The 19,452-nt window shown below is 46.4% G+C and overlaps 1 protein-coding gene across 1 annotated transcript in view; it reads left to right on the top strand.

Annotated features, from left to right (window-relative positions):
* The window catches only part of ADAM10 (ADAM metallopeptidase domain 10), a 542,337-nt gene that overhangs the window by 461,675 nt on the left and 61,210 nt on the right, over nt 1-19,452 (top strand). Inside the window, exons 12-13 of the mRNA XM_086959374.1 lie at nt 16,152-16,335; nt 17,925-18,033. Of these exons, the coding sequence (XP_086815500.1) occupies nt 16,152-16,335; nt 17,925-18,033 (293 nt within the window). The remainder of the gene's footprint in view (nt 1-16,151; nt 16,336-17,924; nt 18,034-19,452) is intronic.

Raw genomic sequence — 19,452 nt, 5'->3', positions numbered from 1 at the left:
GCATGCTCCCTGTGCCATGCCAGGAGACTTTGTGCGTCAGACTGCTTAAACCAAGAGATCTCCCACAAAGCTGACGTGCAGTGGCCACAGCGGCCCGTTTAACAAAAGAGTGCCCCAGGATCCACACCCTCCTTTTGCATCCAGCGACTGAGGGCCAAGGACCTAGGAGAAAAAGAAATGTTAGGCACAGCAAAGGAGGACTACTTTCTCACATACTTCTCACAACATCTAGAGCGCCAATGCCCAATGCGACGAATCTGAGACCAATCCCACCCCAACCTGGCGGCCTCTGTCGCCGCCCCAATCCTGAAAGAATGAGTGCCGAACTGAGAAGGATCCCTCCCCAGGCCCAACAAAACCTTGCGGAGGACAGCTAACAACTGAGAAACAAGGATGGGGCTCCCATCAGCATGACAAAAAATTGCCCCCGGAGCAAAATGAGGAGAAGACACAAAAACCTCCCATTCCCCCACAGGGCAGCAAGCAGACACCACTCCTACCCAGAAACACCCACTTACCCCTCCCCATCTGATCAGTTTTGGACATCCTCAGCCACAAACGCACCCTATCATGCTCCACCACCACCTCGCTGCTGGTCATACCCACTCTACCCCTCAAACCCAGCAGTTCAGAGGCCTGGAATGCACCAAAGAATAACCACACAAAACACAAACGAAATTTGTGGCACTCAAAAGCATCATAGCAGCACACCTCCAACTGCGATAAAAGCAGCTGAAGCAAATCAAAGGTCACCGGCTGCCGTAGCTTCTGACCACCGGCTTGGAGCCTACCCAACCCTTTCAGAACCTTACGAACCAACACCCCCCCAACAGGATCCCTCCCCCACCAAAGCTGACCATAAAGACACCCCGGCTAACTTGCCCGAAATGGTCGTGTGAGAGAGGCCTCTGTCCGCTAAATGTAAAACAAACTGCAATAAGAATTGTTCATCAGATAACCCAGCCCGGACCGTACCCCCCATCTCCTCACCAAACTGCAAAAACTCATGCCAGGCCTGGCCTGAATGCTCAACCAACTGGTGTACCCTCAATCCCCCAAGTCCCATACGTACTGTGGGATCGCCGTCGGTTCCAGGTCTGCCCCAGGAGCCAATTTGCGGAATTCGGACCACTGAAAGCGAGATAAAGAATCAGCGATGCAATTAGTGGCCCCAGGAACATGCCTAGCCTTAAAGAAAATATTCAGTTGTAGACACCGCAACATGAAGGCGCGCAGGAGCCTCAAGACACGCAAATCGTGGGCCCTCTGTCTATTAACCAAGTCCACTACTGCCATATTGTCCACATGGAACAATACGGAGCGATTCTGAAATTCCTTTCCCCAGATAAACAGAGCAACCAACAACAGGAAGAGTTCCAAGAATGCAATGCTGCGACCCTGTTCCTTCCAATGCTTTGGCCAGCCGGTCGCGCACCAACGACCTTCCCAAAAGATGCCGAAGCCGTGAGCTCCCGATGCATCCGTGAAAAGCTGCACCTGCCACACAATGTCCTCATCCGCAAAAAACAAGGACACGCCATTGAAATTTTGCAGGAAACTCAACCAGATAGTTATATCAGCACGGACAGCAGTTGTAATGCGCACCCGATGATGAGGAAGGCTGGCGCCGGACATCGAGAGGCCCAGACGTCGACAAAATGTCCTACCCGCCCGTACAACCCGACAAGCAAAATTGAGGTACCCCAAAAGCTTCTGGACTTTACGCCGTTCTAATTTGCGTTCACCCAACACCCATCTGAGGAAATCAGACATCTCCCGCACTTTAGCAGCAGGCAATCGCGCCATCATAGTCGTATCAATTTCAATCCCTAGGAAAGTCAGGGATGTACAAGGACCTTCGGTTTTATCCGGCGCCAAAGGAACGCCCAATTCCGTAGTCATAGCCTGAAAAATTGCCAAAGCCGACTGACACTGCCCAGAATGACCCTCACCAATGAAAAGAAAGTCATCAAGGTAATGGCAGACCAGAACGTGGCCGCTGACAAAAGTGAAGCGCCACTGCAGAAATGTACTGAAGGTCTCAAAGAGGGAACATGACACCGAGCAGCCCATGGGTAATACTTTATCGACCTAAAAATAGCCACCAAAATGCATGCCCAAGAGACCAAAATCCCAAGGATGAATGGGCAGGAGCCGGAAAGCTGACTGAATGTCACTCTTTGCCAGCAAAGCCCCAAATCCTGCCGTGCGAACGAGCCGCAAGGCGTCATCCACGGAAGCATATGTCACGGTTGAGTCAGCTGGGTCAATGAAATCGTTGATGGATGCACCCTCAGGCCAAGACAGATGATGTATAAGGCGAAATTCCCCAACTGCCTTTTTTGGTTCCACACCCAGCGGGGAGACGATCAAATCCGGGAGGGGACAACCCAGAAAAGGACCAGCAATCCGACCCGCTGCAAGCTCAGCATCCAGCTTCTTCTGCACAACCTGAGGGCACTCCTTCGCAGACTTCAGATTGTCAGACCCTGGTACCCAATCCGAAACCCAACTCTGAAGCCCCAGGACAAAGTCTTAGCAGCCTCAACATCAGGGTAGTCCTCCAACCACAAATCCAAAACGTCCTGCTTAATAGGAGTAGGAGCCCTTATGTACAAATTGCGGAGGTTGTCCCCTGCCCCCTAAACCTCTCCCCTGGTCTCCAAAACGCTGTCCGGGAAAACACTGCGTGAGAGCATGCCGACCTCCGCACTGTGCACACTCATGTTTATATCTGCATGCTGGCCGGTTACATGAACCCCTGTTAAAATGCCAGCACGCTCCAGAGGAGGAGGACTGCCCTCTGCCCCAACCCCCCCGCGCCAGGGAGAGCGGGGCGAAACTGAAAGGGCCGATAATGCACCGGCTGCCCGCTAGCCGTGTGGATCGTAGCAGGCGGTTGAGCAGACGCCATCCACTGCAGCCACAACTCCGCATCGACCTCACCCCAGGAACGCTCTGGGAAAACACTCATACGAGCCCGGAACTCCTCGTCGTACGACAACCATGCAAAGCCCCCAAAATAACTATGTGCCTTACGGATGACGTCAGCATATTTGAACATGTCCACTGCCTTACTCGGATGACGCTGGCTATACACGCTGGCATAAATTAAAAAGGCCGAAGTCCAGTTCTCAATAGACCTCGGAACTCGAGGCCTCCGAGCCAACTCCAACTCCTCCTCTTTCGACCCCTCCTTAGCTTGTACATCTCTATGGAGAAGCCGAAAAACATCCACAAATTCACCATTCCAGATGCGAGTTTTGGTTTTTTCAGTGAGACCCCAAAGGCATCCCCGCTCCAGAATAAGGCAACTTCTTCGGCAGGATACTATCCTCCGTAACTGGCTTGGGAACAGCCACCCCATCCCCAACCTTAGAAACTTCCCCTGTAATTTGCACATCAGAAACATTCAGACTCACCGGCCGCTCAAGCCGCGGTGCCAGAGCGACTCGCTCATTAACAACCCCATCACCCGTACCGATTGATCTGGTACGCTTAGCCGGGAGACTCTCCCCTGGTTGCCACACAGTCCACCAACCATCCTTACCTCTTGGCAAGTGTGCCGACTTCTGCTGAACATCAACCTGATCCCCTCGAGAAGGTCTACTCCTTGCTGTCTCCCGTACCGCTGCATGGCCCGCACATGACTCCTGCAAAATACGAGAAACAGGGAGTTGCCCCGTCCCACCCCTCTGGGCCCGTGCTGCCAAAAGCCCAACCTCCTTGTCACGCAATTCCCCTTCTTCCAAGTCATCATCTTGTACATTCATCTGTAAAACATCCCCCAAAAATGAAACTTCTGCACTGCCACTTGGCAGCGCCCCATCACCAATTCCCCCATCATAAAACTGCCAGTCAATGTCATGAAAGCTCCACGCGCGCAACGCTGCAGAAGAGAGATCCGCTCCAGATGACTCTCCCGTGATCCCACTACTGGAAACAGCCGTAGGGACAGTTCCCAAGCCCGCAGAACCAGCCAACAGCCGCCCAACTGGAGACGCAACATGAAAGCTGCGGCCGCTCAAGCCAGATTGTGAAGAACCTGCAAGAATGCCGCCCCCCAGGGAGCCAAGGGAAACAGTCCCCAATGAACCAGCCACCGACGCAAACCCAGAGGCACCACCTAACCCGGAGGCCAAACTACCCTGTGGGACACCGGGCATCTCTTGAGAAGCCGGGTACAAAACCTGACTGGGGGCAGTGGACGCCCCCCAAAGGTCCGAATCCATCCCACCAGACACCTGAGACTGCTGCGGGGCAGGGCGGGGGCCAGCAAGACCGTGGGTCGTGGACCCAGGGGACAGGGGGGTAGGGGGGGAAACCACATCATTTAACAGTACAGCCCCGGAGGCCACAGGAGCCCCCGGGAGGGGGCACTGCCAGGCGAAACAGCAAGAGGCGCCCCAACATCAGTGCAACCTAGGGCACCACCACCAGGCAAAGGGGGTTGGGCCAGCCCCAACCCAGCAGGCGCAGGGGACAGAAAATAACATTGGCCATTTACCCACAAGCAGGGTGAGGCCCCCTCAAGCAGCCCAAAGCCCGGGGTGGGGGGGCCCCGGGGCACCTTAGCAGGAGCATTGACCCGGGGGAGGCTCCTAGGTTCGAGACTCCTCCCCCGTCGATTACCAGGTCCCACCGAAGGCTTCCTAGCTTTCCCCGGGGGGGGGGCCCGCCCAAGCGCTGTTTGCCGGCCCACGGAGCGCCCCCGCCTCCCCCCGGGCGCCCCACGCAAGCCAGCACACTGTAAAGGCACAAGACATACCTGCTGGTGGGTGCCCGGGTCAGCCGGCGGGGGCTCCAACACTACGGGGGCCAGGGCCGGCATGGGCTGCGCCGCCGGCATGGCAGCGTCTCCGTCTTCGTCCTCCTCCGGGCCGGGTGACTGACAAGCAGTCACCGCCCGCGACACACCCAGAGAAGCCTTGCGAGGCGGGGGGCGGGCCAACCCTACCCACGCCTCCGCCAGCACTCCCGGCCGCAGCAGGTCCTCACGTCCCGCCGCACACAGGGTCTGGACAGCCCGTCGGACCTCCGCCGCCTCCTCCATTTCCCCGCTAAGTTAACGCGACGCCAGCAAAAAAGGAAACCTCCCTTCCCCTGCCTCGCTACGCACTTCCCAATCCGCTGCCTGCCTTCCCTTTATGCCCTCCCCTAATCACCCCCACCTGCTCCCAGATCCCTCGCGCGAACGCACCCAGGGAAAGACCAGCTCGCGCCTGGCTCTCCCTGGGTCCCCCCTTAATAGGAAACCAGTTTGGTCAGTGGAACATTTGGTTCCTGTATTAGGTGTTGCTTACATTGTTTGCTTGATTTTAGTCGATTAACTAACAATGAATGTTTCAGGCAGCTACCTATTACCGATTATCCCTTTTTCTTTGATGAGCCAGCAACTTTGTGAAGGTGGAGTGACTTCAAAAAGTGCTCTAGGCTTGCAGAATAATTAAATACACATTGTAGTGAAATTTAAGTTTTCAGTCTCAAGCAATGTTATTTAGTTCACTCTCGGACGAGGTTCACCAACTAAATGTTTGGTGTTTGAATATGTCCACGCAATGCTAACTGCACAAATCTCAACTGCACAGCACCAATGCTTCCTACGGTCTAGCGCCTCCTTCTGGTAGTAAATTGAACAGTTCTAAAAAACTAGTCCAGCATTATCGGCGTCTGCCTCAACCTTGCAGCCTAGCCTGTCGAGTAAAGAAACACTTGCCAAAAATTAGAAAGGAGATGATCGACCTTACACAATTGGACATAGGTGATTTGTAGCTTTTCTTAATGCTTTGTATATCTTAAAGTGAAATCTGTTACAGTTGTAATTACCATATTTTCCAAGTAGTAACGCACAACAATGCAAACAACACTTCCACAGTATATTAGTTGAATAAAACAGAGACCTTACATAAGGAAGAAAGTGAGAATATAAAAAGAGACCAACATGGTGAATCAACAAACGTTACTTAAAGTGTAACTGCTCAATTGTCCAGTATCTAGTGATCTTTAGCTGGGGATTTTGTATCCAGTCAATTTATGGTTATTAAATGGTGACCACTGTACGAAATAATGCTAAAGCCACATCTATGGTATTTTAACCATTTCCTGGACATGATGTATATAACATTATTGAAACAAATACCTGCACTAGCCTTTGTTCCTCTGCACTTTCCGCCGATACCCGCCTCGGTCCCTGCAGCTACTGGCTGTTTGAGTGGAGGGCGTGGTTGTCTGCTAGCAGACCACTCACGGTGCACTTCCGGGATAGAGGGGGCGGAGTAGCTTTCCGCTTCGCACCCTACATAGCTGGATGTCTCAGCGGGCGCGTCGCTGGCGCACCAAAGGCAAGCCCTTCTGCGCCCGTCAGCACCCGACCAGGCCGAGTAGCCAGGAACCCTGGCCAACCTCAGTCATACACAGTAAAAGAACTACAAGCTCTAAACTCAGATAACTTTGCCATAAATAGTAACAAATTAACTAAATTTAGGATGGAAAACATCTTAAAAAAGAAAGGAGGAGATAGCACTCTCATCCAACGGCCAGCAAAATCAGTGCCCCAAGTAAACTCAACTGCCAAAAAACAGACAAAACTGAAGGTGGCTACTCTCAATACATGATCCCTACAAAAACACCACCTCGAAGTCTTCACCCTCCTTCAGGATGGAGACATTGACATCCTGGCACTTACGGAAACTTGGTTAGGGGATACTTCAATCCTTCTGCCCTACCTGGACTATGACGTCCTATGGCATAACCGTAGCGAAAACACAAGAGGTGGGGGAGTGGCTATTTTCTTTAAAAAACAGCTAACCGTCACTAAAGGATAAAACACCTAAAGACCCGGTGGCTCACCAACTGGAGGCATTTATGAACACGTTGGGTCTCCATCAAATGGTTAAGGGCCCTACACACAATAAAGGGCACACTCTAGACCTCGTCTGGACCTCCCAACCCCGGTCTAGTCTTAGACATCAGCCCGTGTGTGTGGTCTGATCACTATCTTATCAGTTGCTGGGTCCCGACAGACACCCACCTGCCCAAACCCCCTCACAAATGGAAAATGGTACGAAAATGGAAATCAATTGAGCCTACAGTTTTAGTGGATACCTCCTCGGGTACCCCCACTCCCTACCCCCCATCATAGTTGAAAAGGGAAACTTGGAGCAGGAATGTGAAACCCTCACGAACAGCCTACTTGCAGCTATTGACCACGTAGCACCAGAGAGAAGGGAAAAGGTCAAAGATAAGGGAAAAGGTGCACCCTGGTTCAATCAGTCACTAAGGGAAACCAAGAAAAAGCTCCGCCATGCAGTGAGACGAGGGCGTAAAACCAACGACCCAGCTGAGCGAGATATCTATAAGACCCAACTCAACCTATACAAAAAAGGCATCACTACCACCATAGCTGAATACTTTGAGATTAGAATCGCTACAGCGGCAAACAGACAGAAAGAAACCTTCAGAATCCTGATGGAACTCCGCCAAAAATCAGAGCAGAAATCAGAGGATGACTGCATTGACTGCAACACATTCCAAGCTTTCTTCCTGCAGAAAGTGAGGGACATTCTCTCTGACATTGACAATATCTCTATTAATTATAGCCCCTCACCCCTGCCTCAGGAACCCCCTGATCAAATGCTTACCAGCTTCCCCAAACTGTATCCTGTTTCCCTTCCTCTACTTATAAATCAGATTAAAACAAGTTCCCCCGCAGACCCCTGCCCCCCTCAGACTTTTTCCAAATGGCGCTTCCTGGTTTGTAAAGACAAATCATCACCATGCTCAACCTCTCTCTGGAGTCCGGGTATATGCCATCTAACCTAAAGGAAGCTAGAGTCATACCCCTTCTGAAGAAGTCGGAGGCGGACTCGGCCAACCCTAAAAACTATAGGCCTATCTCCCAGCTACCCTTCCTCGCAAATGTTCTAGAGCAACATGTCCTTAAAACACTCTCATCCTTCCTGAAGGACCACCAACTTCTCCATGGTCGCCAAGCAGGCTTCAGATCACACCACAGCACTGAACTGGTCATGATATCAGTACTTGACGAGTTCAGAACCATGGCTGACAGTAAAAGACCCAGTGCCCTGATCCTATTGGACTTATCAGCGGCATTCAATACTGTCAGCCATGCGCAATTACTGACCAGACTCACAACCTTGGGCATCAGTGGTCGAGCTCACCAATGGCTCTAATCCTTTCAGGCCGGGCCCAAAGAATTCAGTTGGGTGAGCAGGTATCCGACAAGGGGAGGCTTAGTTGTGGAGTCCTTCAGGGCTCCGCCCTTCTCTCCACTCCTTTTCAATATATACCTGCAGCCCTAGCCAACATGGACTGCAAAATATTCAACTACGCAGATGACACACAACTCCTCCTCAGCATCAACAACACCCTCCATGCCCAGGCCCATGTACAAAATGTCCTCGGATTCACAGTGAGTTGAATGTCAGCAAACATCATTGAAAATCAATCCGGACAAGACAGAGGTCCTGGTCATCCCCACAATAAACTCCCCCTGGAATGATCACTTCTGGCCACAAGAGCTAGGCTCCACTCCCACCCCGTTGCCGGTCGTGAAGCGTCTTGGTATAAAAATTGACTCCGAGCTCTCCATGGCCAATCAAGTTTCTTCTGTGTTCGGTACCTGCACCGGCCTGATCAGACAGATGCGGAAACTTGCCCCCCTTCTGTCTACCACCTCACTTCAAATGATAGTGTTGACTACTATCATCTCAAGGCTAGACTACGGCAACGACCTATACATAGACCTCCCACAGAAGCTAGCTAACAGATTACAGGTGGTTTTGAATGACGCAGCGAGGCTGGTCTTCAGGCTCCCTAGAAGATCTCATGCCACCCCCTTGTTGCGCAAACTGCATTGGCTCCCTATTAGGAAAAGAGCGAAGTTCAAGGGCCTCTGCATCGCCCATAAATCAATCTATGGCCTTGTCCCAACTTACATAAAGGCCTATGTTCCTGGCTGCACACTGCGGTCATCCGAGGCCTGTCGTCTATCCTGCCCTCGGTATAAGACTGCATCAAAAGGAGGTAGAGCCTTCTCTGTCCTAGCCCCCCAGCTCTGGAACCAGTTACCTGAGCATCTCCGAAAGGAATCCTCCCTGCTCCGGTTCAGGAAATGGCTCAAAACTATTCTGTTCAGAGAATCACTAAGCACAGCCTTACTCGCGCTTAACCCCGGTAGTCGTCTAGCAGCCTCGCCCACTCCCTCCCTAGCGCTAAGAGACCTGACGGTGATTTAGCGCTATACAAATATAAATTAACAATATCAAAACAAAGAGTAACAAGCCTTGGGAAAGGATTTGATCGCTATGATTCTAGCACTAACATTTTTAGGAAAAGTTAAGAAATGTGAAGTCAGACAAGGATTATAAGACCAGCTAGTCCCGAAAAGGAGGGTTGGAGAAGCAACAGCCACTCTCTGACTTTTTCATAAATATGAAGCAGTAATTTGCAGTCTGAGGATGCAAGACCGTGACATTGTTGTAGGTCTTAATTTTATTTTTCAAACTTTCACAAAAATGATCTGTTGATGGACTGTAAACTCAATTCGTGAACTACTTCTTATGAAATTAATTTAAGGGTGAGAGACAGGAGTGCTCTGCACCACCACCCTACAATGTTGATGGTTCTGAAGGGGGTCTAGGGATCTATGAAGTTGACCTGCAGGCTGTAGAGTAAGGTTTTGGTAAAGGTTTGATCAGATTACGGTGGGCTAAAGCAGTTTCCATCATAGGGGCCAAATCTTTTTTTTTTTCCCCTTTTCAGAATTCTTTTATGGGCTTTTATGGCTATAGAAAAGAAATAATCATATTGTATACAGTGCTTGGAACATATGTAAAGTGGGGTGGAACATTGTAGACAGACTCATGGGTATGACATAGTAAATACTGTATACATCAAAGCATCTATGATTATAACCACAATGTAATAGAATGTAATGAAAAATGGGAGAAGAGGAAGGGGAGAGGGCAAGGTAAGAGATAGTCCCATGGAAAATACAATGAAGCAAGAAGGGGGTACCGGACATGCAAATTTGGTAAGGCTGAGCGATGTATATTGGAAGACACTAGTATTAATCTGTATAGTTTATGTATAGCTTTGTTGTGGCACAAAAGTGATTATAAAAACCAGTGCTCATTTAGTATTATGCTTACAGAGAAGTTATAGATATGTGTTTTAAGGTGGATTTACTTTTGAGATATATAGGTATAGCTTATTCCATAATTTGTGCAGGCTCTGGGGTTTGAATTTGTTATGGAGTATTGAGTTGTCTGCACTTCTTGCGAAGCAAGCCCACGCCCAAAAGGTATGGTGGGTTAGATTGTCGAGTGGTTTCCACTAGCATGTAATATTTTTGACTCATTGTTAGTAAGAGGTCTAAGAGAGACTCGTCCTGGGCTTTTACCTGAAAATCACCTCCTCCGAAGACTTCACTACACTCCACCCTGACGAATACTCAAAACTGGCTGAGAACCACCTCTGCTCATCACCTCCAAGACAGAATTCCTTCTCATATCTCCTCCTAATCACACCCCCAAGATAGAACTCTCGATGAAACACCTCACTGCCTTCAACTGCTCTTCTCACATTATTGATTCAGCTAAATCACTCGGCATCACCCTGGTCATGCACCTAAACATGAAGAATCATATTAGTAAGGTGTGCAAGGCTGCTAGCCACCAGATGAGCCTACTTAGAAATCTCAAACCATTCCTCCCACAAGATGACTTCAAGCAGGTGGTTCAAGCTCTTGTCTTGCTGAGCCTAGACTATGGCAGCGCTATGCTCTGTGGCCTCTCCAAATATACCATGGCCCCACTAAGGACATCCTTGAATCCTGCTGGCAGATTGATTTCGGGTATTAAAAGAATAGCTCACATATCCCCAGCCCTAAGATCTCTAAATTGGTTGCCCAACGAAGCAAGAATACAGCTAAAGATTGCCTGCTTGATTCACAAGGCCCTCCAGTACAAAAACCCCGGTTACCTGGCTCAAAAGCAAGAATTATCTGGAGGGGTAGACCATCAAGAAGTGCAAACTCTCTCTTGAAACCACAGATTTTTTCACAAAAAAAGAGAACGAGGCACAGAGCTTTCTCATACTGGGCCCCAAAGATCTGTAACTCTCTCCCACTGGAAGTCCGCAGAATGTCTTCCATGGCTGCCTTCAAACAGGAAGTAAAAATAATCCTAATGTACAAGTTCTTGCCTTAAATGGTCATGGCTTGTCTGTTTTCTTCAGCACCCTTTTGACTATGCACTTTATTGATCTAATACCTTGTGAAGCTCAGGGTCATCAGCTATACCCTATTTGGTAATGTTTGTTCTTCTCCCAGTACGCTAAGGTATTAACTAAATATGATATTCTTTGTTACCCCCTTTGTCATTTTCCCTTTACTATTTCCCACCCTTCCAAAAGTGATGCGCTCGGATACCCATCTGGGTCATGTTTGCGCTATACAAAACTTTATAAATAGATTCAGATCAGGGGTGTGGGACCACATTCCTAGTGTCACTGTATGGACGTTAAAAGGAATCTCTGTATCAAAGATTTATTTTCTTATGTTTTTAATCTCTTTCTAAGATCAGCTAAACTTCTGACAGTGAAATAGCTTGTGACTGAGGGTGCCTGGTGATTTGTAAAAGTTCCAGCATTGATCTGACTCAAGAAGACCCTACTTACCGGTCTACTGAGCGTTGTGTAGTCTAAAATTTGCATTGTGAGAGGAAGGGGTATGTTTTATTCTTTGTGGAGATTATCCAGATTTTTTCGGGTATTTTCATGTATGACCTTGTGATCGATTGTTATTATTAGCATTACAGGTATTTAAAATCTGGTTAGTTTTGGCTGCTGCATGAGGATGTTTAAGCAGTTTTGTGAGTAGGTTAATGAGGTCAGATTTGTGTGGTTTAAGGCATTTATTTATGGCCACCTTGAGGAAGGCAAATGCCTTATTCTGATTTTAGTATTGTTTCAGAGGGATGCATATTCCAATTGATGCAGAATTTATTTTCGAGGGTTTTGAGTGCTGGTGTCTTTGATTTTGGCCTGGAAGTATTGTTAGGCCACCACTGCGATTGTCTAACTTTAGTTTTATAAGGGATATTCTGACTATGCTTCCTGCCCATAGAAAGATAATAAGGAATCTACGCTGTTGAAAAGGTGTTTGATATTTGTAGCGGTAGCATGGAGGTGATAAAATTAATGGTATGGTTGGGTTGTTTAGTGGGAAGACTTCTGTTTTCTCAAAGTTTGAAGAGTAGCCTGAAACTATATCTTGTAGGAATTATTGCAGCGATAGCGGTCTCAGCATCTTGTGAGAAGATTAGCACATAGCTGCGTTTGCTGCGATGTTGTATGTGTCATTCCCAGCTGGCAATCCTTTTATATTTTTTGGGGATCTCATTGCAGCTAGAAGATACAGAAAAGGGGATGGGCTTGTCTTGTTCCTTGTGCCAGGTTTATTTTTGTATGAGAAATAGCAGTTTACTCTGATGCGGGCTGAAGGTTGTGTGTATAGGACAAAGACCTATCGAATAAAGTTTTCCCCTAAATTTAGTTTGTGCATGACTGTGTGAAGAAAGAGCCAGGAGACCTTATTAAAGGCCTTCTACGCATCTAAGGCTGTGGTAATCTTGAGGTATAGTAGTGGTGTTGCTCTTTCATTGATGTGGCAAAACAGTCTGCATTGTCACACCCTAGTCTGCCTTTCACAAAACCAGCTTGGTTTGGTGTACGAGGGAGGGGAGGTACTTCCCAGACTCTGCACTAAAATCTTTACGTAGATTTTACAGTCTGTTTATTAGGGAGATGGGCCTGTAGTTTCTAACTTCCAGAGGGTCTTTCCATTCTTTAGGGAATCAAAGTTATTGTGGCTTCTGAGGCCGTACCTAATACTTCCCAGGTGGTTTCGAAGGGTTGAGTATGGAAACCTTTATACATGTTGGCAGGGAAGCAGTCGGGCTCTGGTGCTTTCAAGGGTTTAGGGATTCGAGCGCTCGTTTCGTCTCAGTGGGTGAAGTGGGTTGGTTGAGTGTCTTTTTATTGGGGGCAGTGAGAGTTGGCTGTTAGATTTGGTCTAGGTAACTTAGGCATTTATCAGGGGAAGATGTACCATCTGGGTTATATAATTCTTTGTAGTGTTCTTGGAAGAGCATTTTTATTGGGTCCATGGGTAGTTACTCTCGATTTATTCTTAAATTCAGTGATGAGGGTATTGTTATTTTTTTTATATGCTTAGAAGTTTGCTTTGGTTATTCCTACTTTATATCACTTTTTGATTTTTTGTTTTCATTTTGTTATTCTGGACCCAGGTGTGTGCCCAGATGCTTATTTTGTTGTATTCATATTTCAGTTGGGATAGGAGCTCCATTTTTTTTTATTTAATTAAAGTATTTTCCGGTTGGTTAATGGAGTTATAGTTATTTTAATCTTTTATTAGTGTGTTTGTTGGTTAGAAATAATGTAAATGCGTTCTCATACCTTTCGTAGCATCCCATAGGTTTTCTTGGTGCTTTTCTTTGGTGATGTTTTTACGTAAACAGTTATTGATGGCTATCCCTGTTCTGATTTTAATGTTTGGTCCTGTAGTACCACCTCATTCATTCTCCATTATTTCTTTTTGGGGTATATTAGGATAATTGTAGTTCTAAGATGATACGTGCGTAATCTGATACTATTAAAGGTTTGATGGTCGGTGTTGAATGAGTCGGTGTAAAGATGTTTGTAAGTATGTAATCAATTCTGGAAAGCGTGTTTGAGGATGTAAGTAGAAGGTAAATTCGTTTCCTGTGGGGTTGTGATGATGTCATCTACAAAGTGCTATTTGCATAGGTTCCTCATTTGTTTGAGATTTATTGGGTCAGTAGTTACATGAGAGGCTTCTGTCTAAGGGGCAGTTGTAGTCTCTGGAAAATATTATGCCTGAGCCATTCGGTAATTCACATCATTTTTTAAGGTAATCCACAACTGGGGTTCTTTGGCTGTGGAGGCTTATATATTGGGCTTATATATTAGTTATATAGAATGTTGCGGTAATCTTCACTTTCATGATTAACTTCTCCCTTCATTGTCATGGTACTTGTCCAAAACTGGAAGTCCTGCTTTTTTTAGCTATAAGGGCAATAACCTGTTCTTTTTCTTGGCTGCCGGGGAGAAGGACGTGCTGTGTAACTTGTGATGGTGTATAGTATTCCATTTTGAAGAACCAATTTTGGTCTATAGTAGAAATAGGTCTCGTTTGAGTTTGACATAGTAATCCAGATTTTTTTTGTACTTGTCTGGATGATTGATGCCTTTTATATTGAGGAAAGATAACGTTTAAAGTGCTATGGGCCATAATTCTGAAAGAGTGAAAACGATCACACTGTGGTCGGAGAATGTGAGTTATTGATCGTGATCTTGAGAGATTGTTGATTGGTATATGTGAGTGTTGAGTACTTTATCATGGTGTATTTAAGGGTAAATGTATCCAGCGTTTGGATTTTTGATTATCTAGGTGAGGGGCGTTTGTGGTATATTGCATAGGGTCTAACAGGGCGACATATGGTTATGTCCGGGCGTATAGCCCTTGCAGTATGTGAGGTATAGTTAACTGAGCTTTGTGAGAGACTGCAGAAATCTCTGTGTAGAAAACAGTCAGCCTTCGTATATATAAATAGAGTTTGGAAGTTAAGCATGTATAAGGATTGAGGGGCAAAAATAAGAGTAAGAATAAACCAAAAAGAGCCCACATCCCACCGGGTGCGGCGGCCACAGGTAAGTGTGATGAGTCGGGGTGGGGGAAGAGGCGACAGATGACAGGATGGATAAAATTACCTGTGTCGGCTGCACCTGCATCCCACCCAGTCATACCTTCTAGGCTTAGATGAGGCGGTGGAGGCTACAGGAGGAAGCGGCCCATGTAATTAGAGGAGGAAGCTAAGGATATAGCTGCGCGAGGAGATAGTAGACCACATTGCTTAGGTTGTGCGGGGTATATAGTTTGAGAGGGGCCAGATTGAAGTTATAGTGGAGGGGGTAAGCAGTTTACCCATATTAACACACCAGGGACAAAATTAACTCAACAGTCTAGTATGTAGCATAGCATTGCATAGCATGACAACTCAGAACAATTTTGTGTATAAACACTTGGAACAGTATAAAACAATATTGAAACAGATGTTTGCATAGGAATGCTAAGTGGTGCATGTCCTTCATGTGTTGCCAGTATATTATGCCTTTGGTGATTCTGTGTTGTGGGTGGTTCTAAAAGGCCAACAAAGGCCTTGATGTGGTTTGTGTGCATTGATTTAGAAGTGTTTGTGCTAGTAATTGCCATGCTATTGAGGATGATCCCAGACGTTTGACAAAAATCCACTTGCATTAGCGGACAGGATTAGTCCCACGTTTTGAGGAGCTTAACATGATTTCAATTTTCTCATTGATGTAGTAGACTAAGCCTAGGGACCAGCTCGATTCTTTTTACAATAAAATAACCCCTGTCTTTCCTGTTTTAACTATCCATTACTCTTGATTTCTCAAAAAGGCAAGTGTTTAAAGTTATGTCATGAGTGTTAATTCAGTAATAGACACTAATTAGTTATTTCCCTAAAACCCAGGTTTTTTTTTTTTAGCTATAAGTAATTTAATGAGATTAGAGTTGCTTTAGTTTCGGATAGGCGAAGCTCGACGTCACTGCTCACCCACCTTCTCTCGGTCGAGACCGGGCAGGGATTCAGGAAAAACTTAAAAACATGGCTCTTCAGTCAAGTGTCGTTAAAGCTGGCCAGTCTATGCTTCCGTCTTGCTTTGAGCGCTGGGACACCTCAGCTCAGTTAGCTGTGCGCTGTACAAATGGCTTTGATTGAATGATAGGCCTAAGAGATTTTGCTCACTTGTTTCGTATTGTAGACAACAATATATTCAGGTCCAGGATGGCAACCGTTTTATGATAGATCAACTTTCCATGCAAAAACATATGGGAAATATTGTTGTCTATTTGTTCATTGCAGTGTGTCGAAAGTAAGTCTGTGTCTAGCTAAGCGATTTACTGTGTGCATTCTGCAAAAGTAATGGATTCTGAAGGAAATACGAATTTTGAATGCACTACTGGTTGTACTCTAATTTCCATTTTTTCCCCCTCTTCCTCGCAGTCCGAGCCAAGGCCCCTGTTGTACTCAGCAGTGCAACTTCAAGGAGAGGACGGAACAATGTCGCGAGGAATCCGACTGCGCAATGATTGGGACCTGCAGCGGTTCAACTGCCTTCTGTCCTACCTCTGTCGCAAAGGCGAACTTAACCGAATGCAACCGGGGCACGCAAGTTTGCATCAAAGGGGTAGGTGTCACCACAGGCAGCAAGTTTGGTTGCAGACTCTGCAGCACGTTACGCTAATGTGAGTGCAGCATGTGTCCAAATTAAGCTTGGGTGGAGTTCGCGGAGTCCTGCAACACAGAACTCTGCGAAGTGTATAATAAACTCTGCTATGCGGCGCACCATGAGCGGCGGAGTGTGTTAGAAAAATGCTGTTCGCTGTAATTTTCTGAGCTGGGTGTTTGTCAGCGCTGTGAAATGATTACAATCAGCACCATCCACTTTGCAAGCGGACGCTGCTTCCTTTCTGCTGCTTGAGTAGATTTTCTACTCTAGTGGTAGCTTTCTCACTGCGAGTGGTCGCGAGCATATGTGGCCACGATTGCCCACGTTGAGAAGTCTCGCCGGGAGGTGGATTTCTCTCGCTAGTCAACTTGACGTTGACTAATGCGAATGTGGGAAAATCTCGCCACAGGGTTGATTTTCCTCGCTCGCCGCGCTCGCCAACTTGACGTTGACAAGAGTGAATGACAAAAAATCCCGCTGGGGGGTGGATTTTCCTTGCTCGCCAACTTGATGTTGATGCGAGCGAGGAAAAAAACTCTGCTCTGCTACGCGGAGGGGAGGGGAGTTTTTCCGAAACTCTGCAAGCCCTTGCGTAATGCGGAGTGCGGAAAACTCCCCAAAGTCCACGAACGGAGTGGAGTTCACCTCCCAGGCTTAGTCCTAATGCTATCTGTAGATTAGTAATATCCTGACATATACAATTAAAGGAAGCCTAATAAATTACGTGAACAGTTATTGAGCATTTTAAAAACATGCTTGGCTATCCGTTAAACCACCTTATAATGAATTGCCTTGTCTGACTGAGTGCCTATATGAAAAAAACTTAAGATTATTTTCCTGCTTAAACCTTTTTTGGCTTATAAGGTTAGGTATTCTCTGTGAATGCTTTTACCTCTGTATATTGCATCTATCCAGATCCCTCTGCAGGAAGTGGTGTGGGGTATCCTATAAAGGAAGGCTTGAGAAAGAGTCAAATTTTTCATCTTCATTTACGCCTCACGGAAACCTAAGAGGCCTTTAAAATGTGTATTAGTGAGTCTTATGTATTATTCCATATAGCAATTAATAATTTTATATATATTAATATCTGTGTTAATATGTTTCGCAGTACTGGGAGCTCGAGTTTAAAGGTCAGTTACTGGCTAATGCCTTAAGAGCTATCCATGGTGTAAAGAGTCCCGGTGGTCAGACCAGTTTCTGGTGGCACTGTCCTTTTGGAGTATTCCATGAATTACTGTCTCATTGAGCACTTTGAGGCTTGCTACACCCCTTCCTGCCCTGCCACCATAATATGATGTAATAAGCAAGATCGGGAGGTCATAAGAGTTTCTCCTCTGTGCCCGGACCCCCACTCGTGCACCACAAGCACACTATTTTAGTGACTCCCCGGTGTGATTTGACTCTATTGTGTTCATTCCCACCTTTACTGGCCGCCTTTGTCAATTTTTGTTTGTGGATTATGTAACTGCAAATATTTAAATTTCAAAGTACACAGCTATGACTAAACAAGCAATCTAATTGTCTACCTTTTTTCCACCCTACGACAGCAATGTGCTGGGTCCGTCTGTGAAAAATACAACTTGGAGGAGTGCACGTGCGCCAGTTCAGACAGCAAAGATGACAAAGAGTTATGCCATGTCTGCTGCATGGAAAAAAGTAAGATTTGCTGGATACAGGAGTAATCGATTATAGTATTTTAAGTATCTTCACCAGTTTATTGTCAATGTCTCTGCAGATGGATTGCGAACCATGGTATTGGAGTTTGTTCTGGTGCTGTTTTTTTAGCTTAATTTTTAAGGAAATTTTAGGTTAATTCATGAAGATTAACGCACAAGAGACAGGTGGGCTGTGCAAATTTACGGATGTGAATTGCAATGAAATTCACTTCAGACTACCACAAACTCTCCAGGTTTCCTGGTTCTCCCTAACCAAAGAAGGTCCAAGGTGAAGCCTGGCAATTACACTATTTGCCAAGATAACAGGCACTTGGTATTGGTCTTTCTCTTGACCTAGTTTCACAATGCAGTACCACAAAAAGTATACAAACGGCGTAAACGTTTAAAAACAGCTGTTTTTCTGGTTCACATGCGGAGGGAATTTGGGCTGTAGTTGTAGCAGAATTTTGCTGTGTCCATGAATTACAAAAAAGCCCACGATTTCACTCTTTTTTTCAATTAGTGAATAGGGTAAACTGAATGGAAATTGAAAGTTGGCTGGCTTACCCGCAGGTTAAACAAGGGTAGTAATATAGACTAAAATGACTGTAAAGTGAAATTTATCCTTTGGATATTTTTATTTTATTTTTGATGTATACTCTTTGTACAAAACATGTTGTACCTTTGTGGCCTCATCTTGCTGAGAACTGTTGGGTGTGCAATTGCTGGGCCCTCCTTACCTGGCCCTCGCCATGATTTTATAGGGTGTGGCGCCACATGAATAGAAGGAAAAACAAGGCCTTGTTTTTCTACTCCCAGATTTTTTATTTGCAGATACTCTGTAGGTGCATATATGTAATTCTCAAATTCTGATCACAATTCTCTGTGCTGGAGTCAATGCTCCAGACCATGCAAAACTCAATGAACAATCTTGCCCTCAACCTCTCTCCCTGCACTCACATTACCCATCACCTCAAAAAGTTCCACTGGCTACTAATCCACTAACAAGCACTCTTCAAACTCCTCGTGCACACATACAAACTCTTATGCAACATTGACCCCACTTACCTCAACAACTCGACAAACTTCCAGAAACCTACCAGACACCTCTGCACATCCAAGCCTCCTCCTAAGTTCTGTATTAAACTGAAGTCATGAAACCATAGGCATGTCTTTTCACCTAGCCTGACCCTGCCTCGGTCCATACAGTTCCTGCTAGAGTGCCAGGGAACCCTCCCGGGTTAGTTGTACGCTATACAAATACACATACCAATACAATATGCTTGGTATTATGGTATGTGCCTGAATTGCTGATGGTTCGGCCCCAGAAATGGCACATGCAATTAAGTTTCAGCAATATAAAAGGTGCTTAATACATGCACAATGTGTTTTTTACACTTTCAATGGACTCCAGTTCTGC

This window comes from Lissotriton vulgaris, chromosome 2_2 (genome assembly GCF_964263255.1).
Source record: "Lissotriton vulgaris chromosome 2_2, aLisVul1.2, whole genome shotgun sequence".
Lineage (NCBI taxonomy): Eukaryota > Metazoa > Chordata > Amphibia > Caudata > Salamandridae > Lissotriton > Lissotriton vulgaris.
This window is presented reverse-complemented; position numbering and strand designations above follow the sequence as displayed.